General features: G+C 43.8%; 1 protein-coding gene and 1 pseudogene across 7 annotated transcripts in view; one reads left to right on the top strand and one right to left on the bottom strand.

Moving 5' to 3' along the window:
- Positions 1-17,362, top strand: part of SEPTIN2 (septin 2) — a 125,786-nt gene extending 108,424 nt beyond the window's left edge. For 6 of the 7 annotated variants that reach the window (XM_063915822.1, XM_063915818.1, XM_063915821.1 and 3 more), the window contains exons 10-13: positions 10,625-10,711; positions 13,456-13,513; positions 13,606-13,685; positions 13,766-17,362. In XM_063915822.1, coding sequence (XP_063771892.1) covers positions 10,625-10,711; positions 13,456-13,513; positions 13,606-13,683 — 223 coding nt within the window. In that variant the 3' untranslated portion in view covers positions 13,684-13,685; positions 13,766-17,362. The remainder of the gene's footprint in view (positions 1-10,624; positions 10,712-13,455; positions 13,514-13,605; positions 13,686-13,765) is intronic. The other variant, XM_063915816.1, reaches the window with a different exon arrangement.
- On the bottom strand, positions 3,577-3,695 carry LOC134912083 (5S ribosomal RNA; annotated as a pseudogene).
- Positions 17,363-18,317: the final 955 nt, after the last annotated feature.

Below are 18,317 nucleotides of genomic sequence, written 5' to 3' on the forward strand. Positions count from 1 at the left end.
GGATGACACACTTGGGGGCTGTGTTGGATTCGGGTCTTCAGAGAGTAATTTTACTTTTGAACAAAATATCCACAATTCATTCAAGGACTCAGGAGCGAGTACACAGTCAAAAGGTATCCATTCATGCAGCAATGCGTGTGATGGGGTTGATGGTGTCTGCATTCGACACGGTGGAGTATGCCCAGTTCCACTCGAGGCCTCTGCAACGTCTGATCCTTTCCATATGGAATGGTTTTCATCAGACAATAAAAACGCAGACTATGGTCCTTCCTCTGGAAGTAAGGAAGTCATTAGCCTGGTGGCTACAGACATCCCATCTGGAGAAAGGGAGACCCTTTTGGATATCAGATTGGGAAATTCTGACAACGGATGCCAGCCTTCAGGGCTGGGGAGCGGTGTCAGGAAGGAGTTGCTTCCAGGGGCAGTGGACCAAGGAAGAAAGTTGCCTGCCAATAAATATATTGGAACTTCGGCCATATATATGGCACTTATTCAGCCAATGGACATCCTTCAGGGGAAACCAGTCCAAATCTGCTTGGACAGTGCAACGGCAGTAGCATACCTCAACCACAAGGGAGGAACTCGCAGCCAAAACGCAATGAAGGAGGTAAGTCACACATTAAAGTGGCCATCATCCAGCCTTATCTGCAGTGTTCATTCCGGGAGTTCTAAACTAGGAAGCGGATTTTCTCAGTCGACACGCCATTCATGCAAACGAGTGGACTTTACACCCCGAGGTCTTCCAAGTTCTGGTAGACAAGTGGGTGTTACCATAGATAGATCTCATGGTGTCCCGACAGAACAACAAAGTTCCTGCATACGGGTCAAGAACAAAGGATCCCAAAGTGATCTTTGTGGATGCCCTGTCAGTGAGATGGGACTTTCATCTGGCCTATGTGTTTCCACCTATCTCCCTATTACCCAGGGTAATACGAAAGGCAAAACAAGGAAGGGGCGCCGTGATACTAATAGCTCCGGCTTGGCCCAGAAGACATTGCTACACAGATCTGCAAAGGCTGTCTATGGATGTTCCATTCCTACTCCCTCAACGTCCAGATCTACTGTCTGGTCCTTGCTATCACAAGCACCTGGATCGACTGTCTTTGATGATGTGGCTCTTGAGACTTCCTTCCTGAAAGCAAGAGGATTCTCACAACAGGTAATTCAAACAATGCTCAGAGTAAGGAAACCGTCCTCAGCTCGCATTTATCACTGAATATGGCAAGCCTATATTCAGTGGTGCAGTGACCGGAAATTTGACCCTAGGTCTTTCAGAGTTTCCAGAGTCCTAGCAATCCTTCAGGCAGGGATGGACAAAGGTCTAAGGGTGGCTTCCTTGAGAGTGCAAGTGTCAGCATTGACTGTATGGTTTCAAAAGAAAATTGCTAACCTACAGGATGTGCACACTTTTTTCCAGGGAATGCTGCACATTCAACCTCCTTTTGTGCCTCCTACAGTGCCTTGGGACTTACGTTTAGTCCTAAAGACCCTTCAAGTTGCCCCACTTGAACCACTAAAATGAGTGGATCTGAAATGGTTGACAGCTAAAGTTCTTTTTCTACTGGCTATTGCTTCAGCTAGAAGAGTTTCAGATTTAGGGGCATTGTTATGTCGCCCTCCCGTTTCTGATTTTTCTTATCCCGATAGAGCGGTTCTCAGAACCAAATCAGGGAATCTTCCTAAGGTGGTGTCTAAATTCCACCTTAACGGACAAATTGTAGTCCCGGCCTTCCAAGGGCCGCACTTTTCTGCGGGAGATGCATTGTTTGACATAGTCCATGCTTTAAGGATCTACGTGATCGTACCAGTGCCATCAGAAAAACAGACGCTCTCTCCATTCTCTACGGATTTGACAAGAGAGAATGGCCTGCTGACAAGCTGACACTGGCGAGGTGGCTTCGAATGACGATTTCAGAAGCATATTCTAAACCTGATCTTCATGTTCCAGCTAATGTCTCTGCTCACGCTACTCGCAAGGTAGATCCGTCATGGACAGTACATGTTGCTTCAGCAGAACATATATGTAAGCAGCCACATGGTCTTCCATTAACACATTCATTAGACATTATGCCTTTGATACCTTTGCCTCTCAGGACGCTGAATTCTGGCGAAGGTCCAATCGGGAGCATCCCCACCACTAAATTGCTTTGGGACTTCCCAATGTTATCCTGTGGATAACCTGTGGACCCTGCAGGAGAAATAATCGTTATGGTAGACTTACCGTTCAGAACTCTATTTCTCCTAAATCCACAGGGATCCCACCCTGACGCACCTGATTTGAGTTATCTTTCACTCACTAACCTCTTCCTTCTTGTATGGAAGGGTGTGCATGTTTGTTCTTCTCGCCTGATTAGGGCTCTCTATGATGCTCCTGCCTTGAGCTTTGGAAAACAACTGATTTGCCTGAACCAGGAGGCAGGGGGATATAGGGACGGGCCCATTGCATTCTGGGAGGCCTAAAGCTTTGATCGTTTGGTGCTAATACACTGTCGCTACCTCATATCCCAATGTTATCCTGTGGATTCTGTGGACTTAGGAGAAATAGAGTTATCAACGGTAAGTCTACCGTAATGATTATTTTCAAACACAGCCTGTAAAATAACAGGCACTGACTGGTTAGCATATTATCTCCTTCCAAGCTTTGATCTAGCTACCCCTAAGTCACTTGGTGGTGTCCCAAATTAATACACATACATTACCTCTATCTGTCCTGAAACAAACTATATGACCTTTTATTATGAGTAAAACAATGATAGAATCATGTTTATAAACAAAATTTGGGGAGCATACCATAGATTGCATTGTGCTTTTATATAGGTTTTCAGGTGCTTTACTTGTATAAACCGTCAAAAAAACAGAATGAATAACCAAAACACACAAATGTTCTTATAGTAAAAAGAGCAAACATTTTAACAGTGTTTACTTTTAAGCTGGAACCCCTAATATGTAGTTCCCAATAAAACTAATTTGAACATATGACAATTTGGTGAACCCTGAACAGATTGTGAGACCCAGTTTGGGGCCCTGAGCCGCAGGTTGTGCGTTTTCTCATTTTGAACAAAGTATCATATTATGGCTGACAGTGACTCAGCTGGTTATTTGACGTGTCTGGCCCATGAGCACTTGTCTACACCCAGTGATGCATGCTGCCTGATGTAATTTGTTACAAAACAACGGGTATAGTCCTTTAAAGAAGAAAAAAGGACAAAAAGCAACTATATGCCTTTTCCAGGGCACACTTGAAAAATTATTGAAATAATGAAATTATTAAAATATATAACTTTTATTATTATATACTTAAAAAAGAAGAAACGAGAGCAAGCATCTACAATTAAGGAACATTATTGTCCACAAGTACTAATGTACTGGATTATAGGCGAAATAATGGTGTAAGTGAGCGAAAATAAGTGATCCCCCATTCAATGAAATAATAAACTCTACTTGTATTCTCTATAATAGAGATTTTAGTCGAATGAGGTCACTACCTCGGGTCTAATGTAGTAAATGAGTGCAGGAACCTGAAGTCAAGTTCCTGCCGTTGGTCCCAAAATTATATTATGCGTTGGGAGAGTAAAATTCCTACGGTACCTAGTATTCCCTGGTGGTTCCCCATCCAGGTACTGACCAGGCCCTGCAGTGCTTGGCTTCCAAGATCAGACGAGTTTGGGCATACTCAGTGCGGTCTGACCGTAGGTAAATCTGTTTCCTGAGTGCACCGTTTTCCGATTGTATTGGGACCCAAGATATGAATCACAGAATAAATATTGGGTTTTGTGTGGTCAAAAAATCAGACTACCAGATTATTGCTGATAAATCTAGCGAATAACAATCTATATAAAAAAAGAGAAATGTTGTCCAGTCGCAGAGTGAGTGTCGTTTGTAACATCAATCCGTTTATTCCTGTGATGATCATGTACAGTACATATCACATTCACAGTGCATTCTGCTGTAGTCCTTGTACACAGGGAAATACAGCAGGCAAGTGTGAGCATGGTCTGTTGCAGCATTTCTCGTGTCGGTGTTCTCGCATCGCTGATAGTTCTTTTTTTTCCAAATGGTGTTTATTTGTTGTTCAATGTGGAATGACCACAGCTCAGACATATGGCATAAACATTCCTGCCGACACGATCCATTTTACCCAGGACACCGTTTTGTTGCTTACTTCCCCAGTGAATGAATCCTGCATGTGTTGGACACCTTTTTGTGTGAATTAGTCAATTTAGACCAAGTCCTATTGTGACAGTTAGTAATAAATTAGGTGCGTAAAACGGCGGTTTATGTTTCATACACCGGACCTTGATGTATGAAAATAATATGGAGGGTTTTTGATAAATTCATACATGTATATAAAAAAAAATTAGGGACAAGGGCTGAAACATGCTAATGAATAAAAATCAGAACACACGTGGGCTGTTGGGCAGTGATTACTAGTCTGTCTTTCTCTAACGTCCTAAGTGGATGCTGGGGACTCCGTAAGGACCATGGGGATTAGCGGCTCCGCAGGAGACTGGGCACAACTACAAAGAAAGCTTTTAGACTACTGGTGTGCACTGGCTCCTCCCACTAAGACCCTCCTCCAGACCTCAGTTAGATTCTTGTGCCCGGCTGAGCTGGATGCACACTAGGGGCTCTCCTGAGCACCTAGAAAGAAAGTATATTTAGGTTTTTTATTTTCAGTGAGATCTGCTGGCAACAGACTCACTGCAGCGAGGGACTAAGGGGAGAAGAAGCTAACCTACCTAACAGGTGGTAGTTTGGGCTTCTTAGGCTACTGGACACCATTAGCTCCAGAGGGATCGACCGCAGGACCCGACCTTGGTGTTCGTTCCCGGAGCCGCGCCGCCGTCCCCCTTACAGAGCCAGAAGCACGAAGAAGGTCCGGAAAATCGGCGGCAGAAGACTTCAGTCTTCACCAAGGTAGCGCACAGCACTGCACCTGTGCGCCATTGCTCCTCATGTACACCTCACACTTCGGTCACTGATGGGTGCAGGGCGCTGGGGGGGGGGCGCCCTGAGGGCAATAGATAACACCTTGGCTGGCAAAATATACATCATATATAGTCCCAGAGGCTATATAGATGTAAAATTACCCCTGCCAGTATCACAGAAAAAGCGGGAGAAAGTCCGCCGAAAAGGGGGCGGGGCTTCTCCCTCAGCACACTGGCGCCATTTTTCCCTCACAGTTCCGCTGGAAGGAAGCTCCCTGGCTCTCCCCTGCAGTCTGAGAAACTACAGAAGGGTAAAAAAGAGAGGGGGGGCACTAAATTTAGGCGCAGTATAGATATATATATATATGTAATACAGGTTGAGTATCCCATATCCAAATATTCCGAAATACGGAATATTCCGAAATACGGACTTTTTTGAGTGAGAGTGAGATAGTGAAAACTTTGTTTTTTGATGGCTCAATGTACACAAACTTTGTTTAATACACAAAGTTATTAAAGTTATTGTATTAAATGACCTTCAGGCTGTGTGTATAAGGTGTATATGAAACATAAATGAATTGTGTGAATGTACACACACTTTGTTTAATGCACAAAGTTACAAAAAATATTGTCTAAAATGACCTTCAGGCTGTGTGTATAAGGTGTATATGTAACATAAATGCATTCTGTGCTTAGATTTAGGTCCCATCACCATGATATCTCATTATGGTATGCAATTATTCCAAAATACGGAAAAATCCGATATCCAAAATACCTCTGGTCCCAAGCATTTTGGATAAGGGATACTCAACCTGTATATATAAAAAAGCAGCTATAGGGAAAACACTCATTGATAGTGGGATCCCAGTGTTATATAGCGCTCTGGTGTGTGCTGGCATACTCTCTCTCTGTCTCCCCAAAGGGCTTTGTGGGGTCCTGTCCTCAGTCAGAGCATTCCCTGTGTGTGTGCGGTGTGTCGGTACGGCTGTGTCGACATGTTTGATGAGGAGGCTTATGTGGAGGCGGAGCAGATGCTTGTAAATGTGATGTCACCCCCTGCGGGGTCGACACCTGAGTGGATCGTGCTGTGGAAGGAATTACGTGATAGTGTCGACTCCTTACATAAAAGGTTTGACGACATACCTAATGTGGGACAGCCGGCTTCTCAGCCTGTGCCTGCCCAGGCGTCTCAAAAACCATCAGGGGCTCTAAAACGCCCGCTACCTCAGATGGTTGACACAGATGTCGACACGGATACTGACTCCAGTGTCGACGACGAAGAGACTAATGTAACTTCCAGTAGGGCCACACGTTACATGATTGAGGCAATGAAAAATGTGTTACACATTTCTGATGTTACCCCCGGTACCACAAAAAAGGGTATAATGTTTGGAGAGAAAAAACTACCAGTAGCTTTTCCTCCATCTGAAGAGTTAAATGAAGTGTGTGAAGAAGCGTAGGCTTCCCCTGATAAAAAGATGGTAATTTCTAAGAGGTTACTAATGGCGTACCCTTTCCCGCCAGAGGATAGGTCACGCTGGGAAACATCCCCTAGGGTGGATAAAGCGCTCACACGCTTGTCGAAGAAGGTGGCACTACCGTCTCCGGATACGGCCGCCCTGAAGGAATCTGCTGATAGAAAGCAGGAGGCTATCCTGAAATCTATATATACACACAGGTGTGATACTGAGGCCGGCTATAGCTTCAGCCTGGATGTGCAGCGCTGCTGCTGCATGGTCAGATTCCCTGTCAGAAAATATAGATACCCTAGATAGGGACACTATTTTGCTGAACGTAGAGCATATAAAAGACGCACTTTTATACATGAGGGATGCACAGAGGGATATTTGCCGGCTGGCATCCAAAATTAGTGCAATGTCCATTTCTGCCAGGAGAGGGTTATGGACTCGGCAGTGGACAGGTGATGCAGATTCCAAACGACACATGGCAGTTCTGCCTTATAAGGGTGAGGAATTGTTCGGGGACGGTCTCTCGGACCTCGTTTCCACAGCAACAGCTGGGAAGTCTACATTTTTGCCCCATGTTCCCTCACAACCAAAGAAAGCACCGTATTATCAGGTACAGTCCTTTCGGCCCAATAGGGGCAAGCGGGTTAAAGGCGCGTCCTTTCTGCCCAGAGGCAGAGGTAGAGGGAAAAAGCTGCAGCATACAGCCAGTTCCCAGGAGCAAAAGTCCTCCCCCCGCTTCCTCTAAGTCCACAGCATGACGCTGGGGCTCCACAGGCGGAGCCAGGTACGGTGGGGGCCCGTCTCAAGCATTTCAGCAAGCAGTGGGCTCGCTCACGGGTGGATCCCTGGATCCTTCAAATAGTATCTCAGGGGTACAAGCTGGAATTCGAGACGTCTCCCCCCCGCCGTTTCCTCAAATCTGCCTTGCCAACCACTCCCTCAGGCACGGAGGCAGTGTTACAGGCAATTCAAAAGCTGTATTCACAACAAGTGATAGTAAAGGTGCCCCTACTTCAACAAGGAAGGGGTTACTATTCCACAGTGTTTGTGGTACCGAAACCGGACGGTTCGGTGAGACCCATTTTAAATTTGAAATCCTTGAACACATATATCAAAAAATTCAAGTTCAAGATGGAATCGCTCAGGGCGGTTATTGCGAGCCTGGACGAGGGAGATTACATGGTATCGCTGGACATCAAGGATGCCTACCTACATGTCCCCATTTACCATCCTCACCAGGAGTACCTCAGGTTTGTGGTACAAGATTGTCATTACCAATTCCAGACGTTGCCGTTCGGTCTCTCCACGGCTCCGAGGGTCTTTACCAAGGTAATGGCGGAAATGATGATACTCCTTCGAAGGAAGGGAGTTTTAATTATCCCGTACTTGGACGATCTCCTGATAAAGGCGAGGTCCAGGGAGCAGTTGTTGGTAGGGGTAGCACTATCTCGGGAAGTGCTACAACAGCACGGCTGGATTCTAAACATTCCAAAGTCACAGCTGGTCCCTACGACACGCCTGCTGTTCCTAGGGATGGTTCTGGACACAGAACAGAGAAAAGTGTTTCTCCCGGAGGAGAAGGCCAAGGAGCTGTCATCTCTAGTCAGAGGCCTCCTAAAACCAAAACATCACTGCACGCGGATCCTGGGAAAAATGGTAGCTTCCTACGAAGCGATTCCATTCGGCAGGTTTCATGCAAGAACCTTTCAGTGGGACCTGTTGGACAAGTGGTCCGGATCGCATCTTCAGATGCATCGTCTGATAACCCTGTCTCCAAGGACAAGGGTGTCTCTGCTGTGGTGGCTGCAGAGTGCTCATCTTCAAGAGGGCCGCAGATTCGGCATACAGGACTGGGTCCTGGTGACCACGGATGCCAGCCTTCGAGGCTGGGGAGCAGTCACGCAGGGAAGAAACTTCCAAGGACTCTGGTCAAGTCAGGAGACTTCCCTGCACATAAATATTCTGGAACTAAGGGCCATTTACAATGCCCTAAGTCAGGCAAAACCCCTGCTTCAAAACCAGCCGGTACTGATCCAGTCAGACAACATCACGGCGGTCGCCCATGTAAATCGACAGGGCGGCACGAGAAGCAGGACGGCAATGGCAGAAGCCACAAGGATTCTCCGATGGGCGGAAAATCACGTGTTAGCACTGTCAGCAGTGTTCATTCCGGGAGTGGACAACTGGGAAGCAGACTTCCTCAGCAGGCACGACCTCCACCCAGGAGAGTGGGGACTTCATCCAGAAGTCTTTCAAATGATAGTAAACCGGTGGGAAAAACCACAGGTGGACATGATGGCGTCCCGCCTAAACAAAAAGCTAGAAAAATATTGCGCCAGGTCAAGAGACCCGCAGGCGATAGCGGTGGACGCTCTGGTAACACCGTGGGTGTACCGATTGGTTTATTTGTTCCCTCCTCTTCCTCTCATACCAAAGGTACTGAGGATAATAAGGAGAAGAGGAGTAAGAACTATACTCATTGTTCCGGATTGGCCAAGAAGAGCGTGGTATCCGGAACTTCAAGAAATGTCAGAGGACCCATGGCCTCTACCGCTCAGACAGGACCTGCTGCAGCAGGGGCCCTGTCTGTTCCAAGACTTACCGCGGCTGCGTTTGACGGCATGGCGGTTGAACACCGGATCCTGAAGGAAAAGGGCATTCCGGAGGAAGTCATTCCTACGCTGATAAAAGCTAGGAAAGAAGTAACCGCGAACCATTATCACCGCATATAGCGAAAATATGTTGCGTGGTGTGAGGCCAGGAAGGCCCCGACGGAAGAATTTCAGCTGGGCCGGTTCCTGCACTTCTTACAGTCAGGGGTGACTATGGGCCTTAAATTGGGTTCCATTAAGGTCCAGATTTCGGCTCTATCGATTTTCTTCCAGAGAGAATTGGCTTCACTACCTGAAGTTCAGACTTTTGTTAAGGGAGTGCTGCATATTCAGCCCCCTTTTGTGCCTCCAGTGGCACCTTGGGATCTCAACGTGTTGTTGGATTTCCTAAAGTCACATTGGTTCGAGCCACTGAAAACCGTGGATTTAAAATATCTCACGTGGAAAGTGGTCATGTTGTTGGCCTTGGCTTCGGCCAGGCGGGTTTCAGAATTGGCGGCTTTGTCATGTAAAAGCCCTTATCTGATTTTCCATATGGATAGGGCAGAATTGAGGACTCGTCCCCAGTTTCTCCCCAAAGTGGTATCAGCTTTTCATCTGAACCAACCTATTGGGGTGCCTGCGGCTACGAATGACTTGGAGGCTTCCAAGTTGTTGGATGTAGTCAGGGCCCTAAAAATTTATGTTTCCAGGACAGCTGGAGTCAGGAAAACTGACTCGCTTTTTATCCTGTATGCGCCCAACAAGTTGGGTGCACCTGCTTCTAAGCAGACTATTGCTCGCTGGATCTGTAGTACGATTCAGCTTGCACATTCTGCGGCTGGACTGCCGCATCCTAAATCAGTAAAAGCCCATTCCACAAGGAAAGTGGGCTCTTCTTGGGCGGCTGCCCGAGGGGGTCTCGGCTCTTCAACTTTGCCGAGCTGCTACTTGGTCAGGGGCAAACACGTTTGCTAAATTCTACAAATTTGATACCCTGGCTGAGGAGGACCTGGAGTTCTCTCATTCGGTGTTGCAGAGTCATCCGCACTCTCCCGCCCGTTTGGGAGCTTTGGTATAATCCCCATGGTCCTTACGGAGTCCCCAGCATCCACTAGGACGTCAGAGAAAATAAGAATTTACTCACCGGTAATTCTATTTCTCGTAGTCCGTAGTGGATGCTGGGCGCCCATCCCAAGTGCGGATTGTCTGCAATACTTGTATATAGTTATTGCTTAACTATAGGGTTATTGTTGAGCTATCTGTTGAGAGGCTCAGTTGTTATCATGCTGTTAACTGGGTATTGTATCACGAGTTATACGGTGTGATTGGTGTGGCTGGTATGAGTCTTACCCGGGATTCAAAATCCTTCCTAATTGTGTCAGCTCTTCCGGGCACAGTATCCTAACTGAGGTCTGGAGGAGGGTCTTAGTGGGAGGAGCCAGTGCACACCAGTAGTCTAAAAGCTTTCTTTGTAGTTGTGCCCAGTCTCCTGCGGAGCCGCTAATCCCCATGGTCCTTACGGAGTCCCCAGCATCCACTACGGACTATGAGAAATAGAATTACCGGTGAGTAAATTCTTATTTTTCCATTCCTGTGTGTAAAAGTACAATGTGTTGTCCCCTCCTCTCACCAGCACACACATGCAGGACCTGCAGGAGGTGACTCAAGATCTGCATTACGAAAACTTCCGCTCAGAGCGTCTGAAAAGAGGTGGCGCCAGGTACAATGCCAGCATGTTCCGCGCTGTCTTGGATGGGGTGCAATGTTAGCTGTATATTACAGTTAGGCACATGTCTATTGCTCTTCGTGGAATGAAAAGACCTATTCTGGACACAAGTTTTCTGAAGTGCTCCAAGTGCATTATGATTGTCCCTTATCCAAAATTCAAATTCTCACATTTTTGGGTCCCCTACTGAGATAATGACATATATATTGTGTGTGTGTGTCATTATCTCAGTAGGGGAACCAGAAATGTGTGTAAAAAGAAAAAGAATGTCTCCCAGCGCTATTATTATTAGGTATATAGTAGTTATTTAATGGTGATATTGGCACAAGAAATAAAAATATTCATAAAATCAATGTTAATTAAAAGAATATATAATGTTTTATTAACACAAGAAAAAACACTTTTCAAGAATATCTTGTTCCCTAAAAGTGATCCTAATACCGGTATACACAAACAATCACATACAACATTGAACATATATAGGTATACCCGTGATACGCTAGATAGCGATTTATTCACTGGATATGAGTTTTATTTTCCTCAGGTAAATGCAGGTATATATATGTGGTAGTTATATCACAGTCCCTTATTATGTATGGAATTTGTCCAAAAAAGTCTTGATTAATACCAGCTGCTTGCTGTGGATTCTTTTCCAGAATGGAAATTAGCACATGCGGCCAAAGATCCTCAAATCCTTACTAGGAAATGTCCAAAGTTTTTTAAAAAGGCACTTACTTCAAGGCTTCCTGCGGTGCCAGGCGAAACTAGTAGATTGCGGAGCTATCTGATATGTCTGCCGGCAGACACCTGTTCCAGTAACCATCCTGCGACCTTGAAGTAAGTGCCTTTTTAAAAAACTTTGGACATTTCCTAGTAAGGATTTGAGGATCTTTGGCCGCATGTGCTAATTTCCATTCTGGAAAAGAATCCACAGCAAGCAGCTGGTATTAATCAAGACTTTTTTGGACAAATTCCATACATAATAAGGGACTGTGATATAACTACCACATATATATACCTGCATTTACCTGAGGAAAATAAAACTCATATCCAGTGAATAAATCGCTATCTAGCGTATCACGGGTATACCTATATATGTTCAATGTTGTATGTGATTGTTTGTGTATACCGGTATTAGGATCACTTTTAGGGAACAAGATATTCTTGAAAAGTGTTTTTTCTTGTGTTAATAAAACATTATATATTCTTTTAATTAACATTGATTTTATGAATATTTTTATTTCTTGTGCCAATATCACCATTAAATAACTACTATATACCTAATAATAATAGGGCTGGGAGACATTCTTTTTCTTTTTACCAGCATTTCTGTGGGGATAGTGGATATCCTCATCTATACTCCCTAGCTGCTTTAGTTGATTAGGAATAGCTTACGAGCGCAGTCCTCTACTCTTGCTTTTTTAACCAGAAATGTGTGATTTTGGATAAGGTATACTCAGCCTGTATTGAGATAGATGGGAGCTCTGAAATAGTCATATGACCAGTGTGAAGCGTTGTTGTTAGATAAATAGTAGTAATAATAAAAAAGTTGTAATAGTGGACAATACAGTGACCAGCTTCAGCAGGAAACTGCTGGGTACAAATTGTGTTTGTTGAGCACAACACTTTACAATGTTTGTAATTCTGGGGAGAAGATTATAGCTGAATTTTGTTACTGACCAGCCAGATGTAACCTAATTATGCTGTGTCAGACCAGAGGTGTAGAAAATAAAGCCTAAAGGCCGGTACTGACTGGGAGATTTCCCCAGAGATGTGTGCTGAGCGATCTATCAGTGACCACTCAGTACACATCTCTCCCCCTGCTCAGCACAGCGCGATGTTTGCTGAACATGGGAAGGTGGGCGGGGGGGGGGGTCACTAATTTCACCCGTGAAATGAGCGATGTGCTAGAATCTAGCACGGGCGATAGCGATGCGTGGGGCCGCTCAACGCTATCGCTGTAGGGGATACACACTGAGAGATCACTGCTTAACTTCTAAGCAATCTAGTCAGATTGCTTAGAATTTAGGCATTGATCTGTCTGTGTGTACCCCCCTTTAGAGGGAGATTCAATTAACTGCAGGTAATTAACGGGCGGAAGCCTCAGGTTTTAACACAGGAGGCTATTCCATTATTCTCCAAAAAAACTGTGTGTTAATGGACGTTAACAAGGGTTATCGGGTGTTAACGCACAGAATCTGTGAATTTTTAGTCCCTAGGTGTTTAATTAAATTTCCCCCTTAATTGCACATATAAATATGCGAGCGTTTCAGATCCAATGTGCATTTCCGCTACATTTTTAATTTACATTTAAATATAGTCCCTTAATCTCAAACTTACTGAACACCTGTTTGTTAATGTTTCCTGTAGCCTATAAATGGATGACACATAAGGTAGTTGCGGCAGGAGAACCAATCAGAAGCCACTCTTACTGAGTCTGAAGCTACTGCTCACACTCGCCATCCCTACCCAGCAGCCAAAGTAGCAAAATGGAATGTTTGGTCACTGGTCGTGCAACTCTAAACTGGTAGATAATGCAAAAGCAAAGCTCAGTGAGAGACAAAGTAGCAACCAGTCACCTCCTAACAGCCTGTAAAATGTCAGAAACTGATTGGTCAATACTTTATCTCTCTCCAAGCTTTGATAAATCTCCAAAGAATCTGATGTTTACCCAGCCAGCATAAGATGGACCTAAATTAGATCATATATTCAAAGTAATTGTTGTCCTTTTCTTACAGCAAAGTGGAGAATGTGGAAGTATCAAAGGACCAGATATTGCAGGAGAAGGAAGCTGAGGTGAGACCTCCTTACAGCTGACAATAGCTAGGTGTTACACTACTCATGGAGTTGGCCACAAGGTAGTCATTTACTGTCCTCCTGCTTTATAGCTCCGACGCATGCAGGAAATGATTACAAGAATGCAGGCTCAGATGCAGATCCAGAGACACGGAGAAGGCGACGTGTAATGGTAAGGCAGCAGCTCTTATATGTTAGTCTTTCTCCTTCTATTTCACAGTACTGCTCCAATTCCATATATTCTCTTTCTAGGTTTCTAATGGTGCAAAGCAGGAGCTGTGTTCTCTGACCTACCTGTGGCTTATCGTACAGTACACGGCAACCAATACACATGGTTATGTTTTCCGTTTTTATACTTTGCAAGCATTTTTTGGGGAAGGGGGGGGGGGGGGAATCCATACATTTTGAGTAGCGGCATATCTATTTTATAACTTGTACATAAGAGGGCATTTTACAAAGTATAGTCTTACACCAATTGGTCATTGACCGTCGCATACATAAGCACTCACGCTAAGCCTTTATACACCATTCACTGCACTATATTAGCATCCACTCTATTTACCTTTATTATTAGGTTTTATCCTTTCTTGTGAAACTACCAATCACTTGACATCTCTGGTGCAGTTTGATACATTTAGTCACGTGGTATTTGTAACCAGAAATTTTGTCTACGGGAACTTTCTGTGAAACCTTGTACGAAATAATGTGCCCTCTGACCTGGTCTCTGGCCTGCGCAATGCACCCAGCAGTGACTGTAGAGAACCCGGGCTGCTAGGACTGTATTACCGGTTGGAGCCTTAAAGCATCTGTCTTCAAACATGATCTCAGGCCACCCAACACTTCATATTTTCAAGCTGAAGTGTATGTATTACAGCTGCTTTGTCATTTATAAAACCTGTAATGTTTCTACCACTTTTCTATACTAATGGGGCTCGGAATTCGTTCATTCAAGTCCTTCAGGAAAGTACCACTATAAATGATTATTATTATTATTTTTTTTTAAATGAAGTAACCCAGAAATGTGAGAGATTAAAGACATTAAGCCTTCAACGTATGGGTTTTAGACTGCAAATCATCCTTGATAAAATGTGATGTCACACATTTTGTTCATGGTTCAATACTTACGGTAATTCAGAGCCAAGCTAACCACCTGTCTAACCCAGATCACCAGCTTATGCAGGCTGGACATTGCTAAGACACTTCCTCCTCAGCACTGACATATTAGGTAATGCATAAACCCTATAACTTTGCTACATGTAATCATAAAGCAGTATTCCCAGAATCCTTACTTACTGTAAGGTGTGTTGCGGTATTGGTAACATACACCTCTTTCTATAGACTGTTACATAAATTTATTTTTCTAAACTGTTATGTATGGATCACCGCAGTAAGGGCGACTTCTGGAAACATAAGATTTCACAATAAACCTCTACCTCCAATCAATTGAGCTAAGGGGGACCCGAGTTCCAGACCCCGTATTTTGGCTGATTCTAGTCCGGTGCTTTGAACCCGCAATGCTCTTATAGTCTGGGAGAGGGGAGAGTTGTACTGTGCACTCATGTTACATACATTGAATGAATAAGCTGGTTTAGTGCACGCACTGGTTCTTCAGCTAATATACTGGTTACATTCTACATAGTATTACCAGAGTGACAGCTACAAATGTTTCCTGATTTGCTAATTTACTGTAAGGTTGCATGTACCGTGGTTTCTTTGTATTGTTGTGGATGTTGTTGTCTTGGAGTTTTTTTGTATAAATATATGGGTCCATGGATTGTTTGAACCTGAGCTGTGTTCAGATGTATCTTGAACGTAGCATTTATCTAATTTGGAATAGCAAATACTTCTGTCTGTGTGTAACACATCCACTGTACACACTGTATCCCTGGTGAACAGAGGACTAGAACATGACTGCTACTCTCTGTGAACCCTGTTTGTATCATGGATGTGTTTCAAGGGGTTGGGTATGGGTGTTCAGCGCTTGGAATCCCACAAACGCAACGAAGCCCCTTGTGGGCTCGATTGGAAGCTGTGCTCGCCACAGGTTCTATTCCCACCGTGTGGGTGTCGTGGACACCCGTGAGTGGGAATAGTCCCTGTTAGTCGGCATTTAGAGGGGGCGGAATGTAGCCGTCGGTATTGTGACCGCCAGTCACATAACTACATCCCATTTCGAGTAGAGATCAATAAGCCATAACGTAAACCGCATTAATGCAGCAGTCACCATGCAGCTGACCATATCGCTGGCACATAATAAGCTGCGTTTGTATGCAGCATAAGGGCATAGGTTTAGAATAAAATGTGTCACTGGTGGACTACAAATGTGTTCTATTGTGGCACGGCTTTACGAGTAAGTTAGCAGAATAACGTCACTGTGTTCTCCAAGCTCAGCTGCAGTTGTCACCTTCTGGAGTTCGGAGTCTTCTCCATTGTTACATATGTGTTTTGACATTTTCAAGTTTGTATCAGGTTTTAGGTCTGTGTTTTGGGGGTTTTCCTCCAAGTTTAGAATTTTTGGGTGATCATTTTAGGCATGTATGTATTTTTTATATAGAACACATTTCAGTAAGTGTACTTGACCTGCCTATTGCCCTGCAATATCTTAACATAAGCTAAAAAAAACAAAACATAATGTTACTCCTTTTCGGAATGACATTTTTTGCCTTAAGCGAGGGCTCTTGTTAATTGGGAAATTCTAATGGTTTCTTGCTATCTACTAATTCATTCACTTTCTATTTTTAAAGCAAAGAAGAGAGCAATTCTGATAATACTGACGGTCTGATTTTTATAGGGCTCTTGTTGCTGACGAATAGCCTGGCTATCTAACTCTCTATTACCATTGAAGTTAGTCATGTAGGTCATTGTATAGTATAACAATTGGCAGTCTGCAGTTATTACATTAAAGCCTCATTCATACAAATTTGGGGTCAGTAAGCCCCCTCTTAATGATGCCACTGTCTATAACTGCTACTCCCAACAGTCAGGAAAATCTGCCGTGTGATATAGCTTCTGTTATAATCATATACTGCTCCTCTGACGTAGTGTATGCTCTACTTTGTAGTTCCACAACTGCAGGCGATATACAGTTTGCCTACTCATCTTCTAATGTTCCTGCTTTTGTGAACAGACGCTGAATAAAGTTGCTCTTCAAACATATGACCAGAAGGCCATTCCCTGATCTTTGTCTACAGTAGACAGCCAAAAACTATTTATTACATGATCTTGCTATATCCTATTTGTATGCTGGTAATCACCATATCACGGAAAACTTGCAAATGAAAAATTATTTCAGTTAACCATACGCTGCCTACAGAGAAATCTGAAAACTTTTCTAGTAAGTAATTACCGTGAAATAAAGTTGTTGTTTATTTGCAATTCAATTAATGCCTGTCATGAACTTATCCCAGATCACTGTGCTTTCACAATTGCGATCCCTGTAATTTACTTTGAGTAATTAAATTCCCCCATTGGTCTGGTTTCATAATTTAGGTTATAACTGGTTTTCTGATTTCATCCTTAAATAGGTTATGATTGTTCTTCAGGTTAAAAGTGCCTTGCAAGAAAACACAGAGAATTTTAATGCACTTTGGGAAATAAAATCAGAGTCCTGTGTCCAGCTTTATGTGTTCTCCATTTATACCTATTTAGCTATGTTATTGTATAAATCACTGCCATGTATCAGAGGGGATGTACTACTCCTGCCTTTTTTTGTATCCCGCATTGTTAACTTCTGACCCTTTTGTTGGGTTGTGTTCCTATACAAGGGTGGCAGCGTTTGGAATGTGACTGTTTGTATTATGACTTTTTCAATGAATACATTTGTTTTTAAATAAATATATTCAGCATCAACTCTTCTATAATATTTTTGTGTCTTATTCTTAAATGCTGTGGTCTCTTGTTTGACAGTATTGTGTCATTTTATAGATGTGTGTATTGACGCACAAGAACTGTATTCGTGTGTGGTATATACATTTGGAAACAGCATGGGACAGAAATTCCTAAAGTCTGTCCAGCGCCATTATATTGTGTCCAGAAAACTAACTGGCCAAACAACAAAGGTTTATCCTCTGATCAGACCTGTGCATGTCCTAACCAGTGCTTTTTTCTCAGTACAACTCCTGTCATCATAGAAAAAAAGCACTGGTCCTAACCCTGTTCACATTACTTTTGTATAGACAGATGTCTGACTATTAAAGTGAAATTCAACTTTAGGCCTGGGGGGCAGAGCTACCCATAGGGGGAGATACATGTCTGAGGTTCAGAAGGTTGGGGTCCTTGATACATGCTCCACCTTCCACTTCCCTGACTGGCATCTATAGAACGCAAAGCCCCTGTGGTTCATTTTGGAGTGAGGTCCTGCCCAGTGCGTTGATGTCACACAGTCTCAATGGGAGTAGATTACCTGTAGTTACCATGATTGGTGGTTGCTTTCTGTGTGTGAGCCACGGAGCAGAACAATAACATGATCATAGTTTGTCTGTGTGAGGGATGCATAAGTATATAATTACTGTATTGTGCCTCAGCCTCACAAGTGTGTACCCTGGAGAGTGTTTACAGAGCAGACAGGTATGTCATTACTGGGTGTATCTGATAGAGTTTGGACTCTGGGGATACTGTCTAGCTTTATTTCATTAATTAGATTATAGTTTTAAACCCCTTCTTCCAAGAAGTGATGGAGCTGTCACAAGAAAATTGGCATTGTTGGCCTTTCCACAACATTTGTTTAAAGTTGTGCTAAAATCAAAGGTAAGCTTATATACACATTGAATTAATCTTGGGACCCTATATTCTGCATGAGTGTTGT

The sequence above is a fragment of the Pseudophryne corroboree genome, chromosome 4 (assembly GCF_028390025.1).
Source record: "Pseudophryne corroboree isolate aPseCor3 chromosome 4, aPseCor3.hap2, whole genome shotgun sequence".
Taxonomy (NCBI): domain Eukaryota; kingdom Metazoa; phylum Chordata; class Amphibia; order Anura; family Myobatrachidae; genus Pseudophryne; species Pseudophryne corroboree.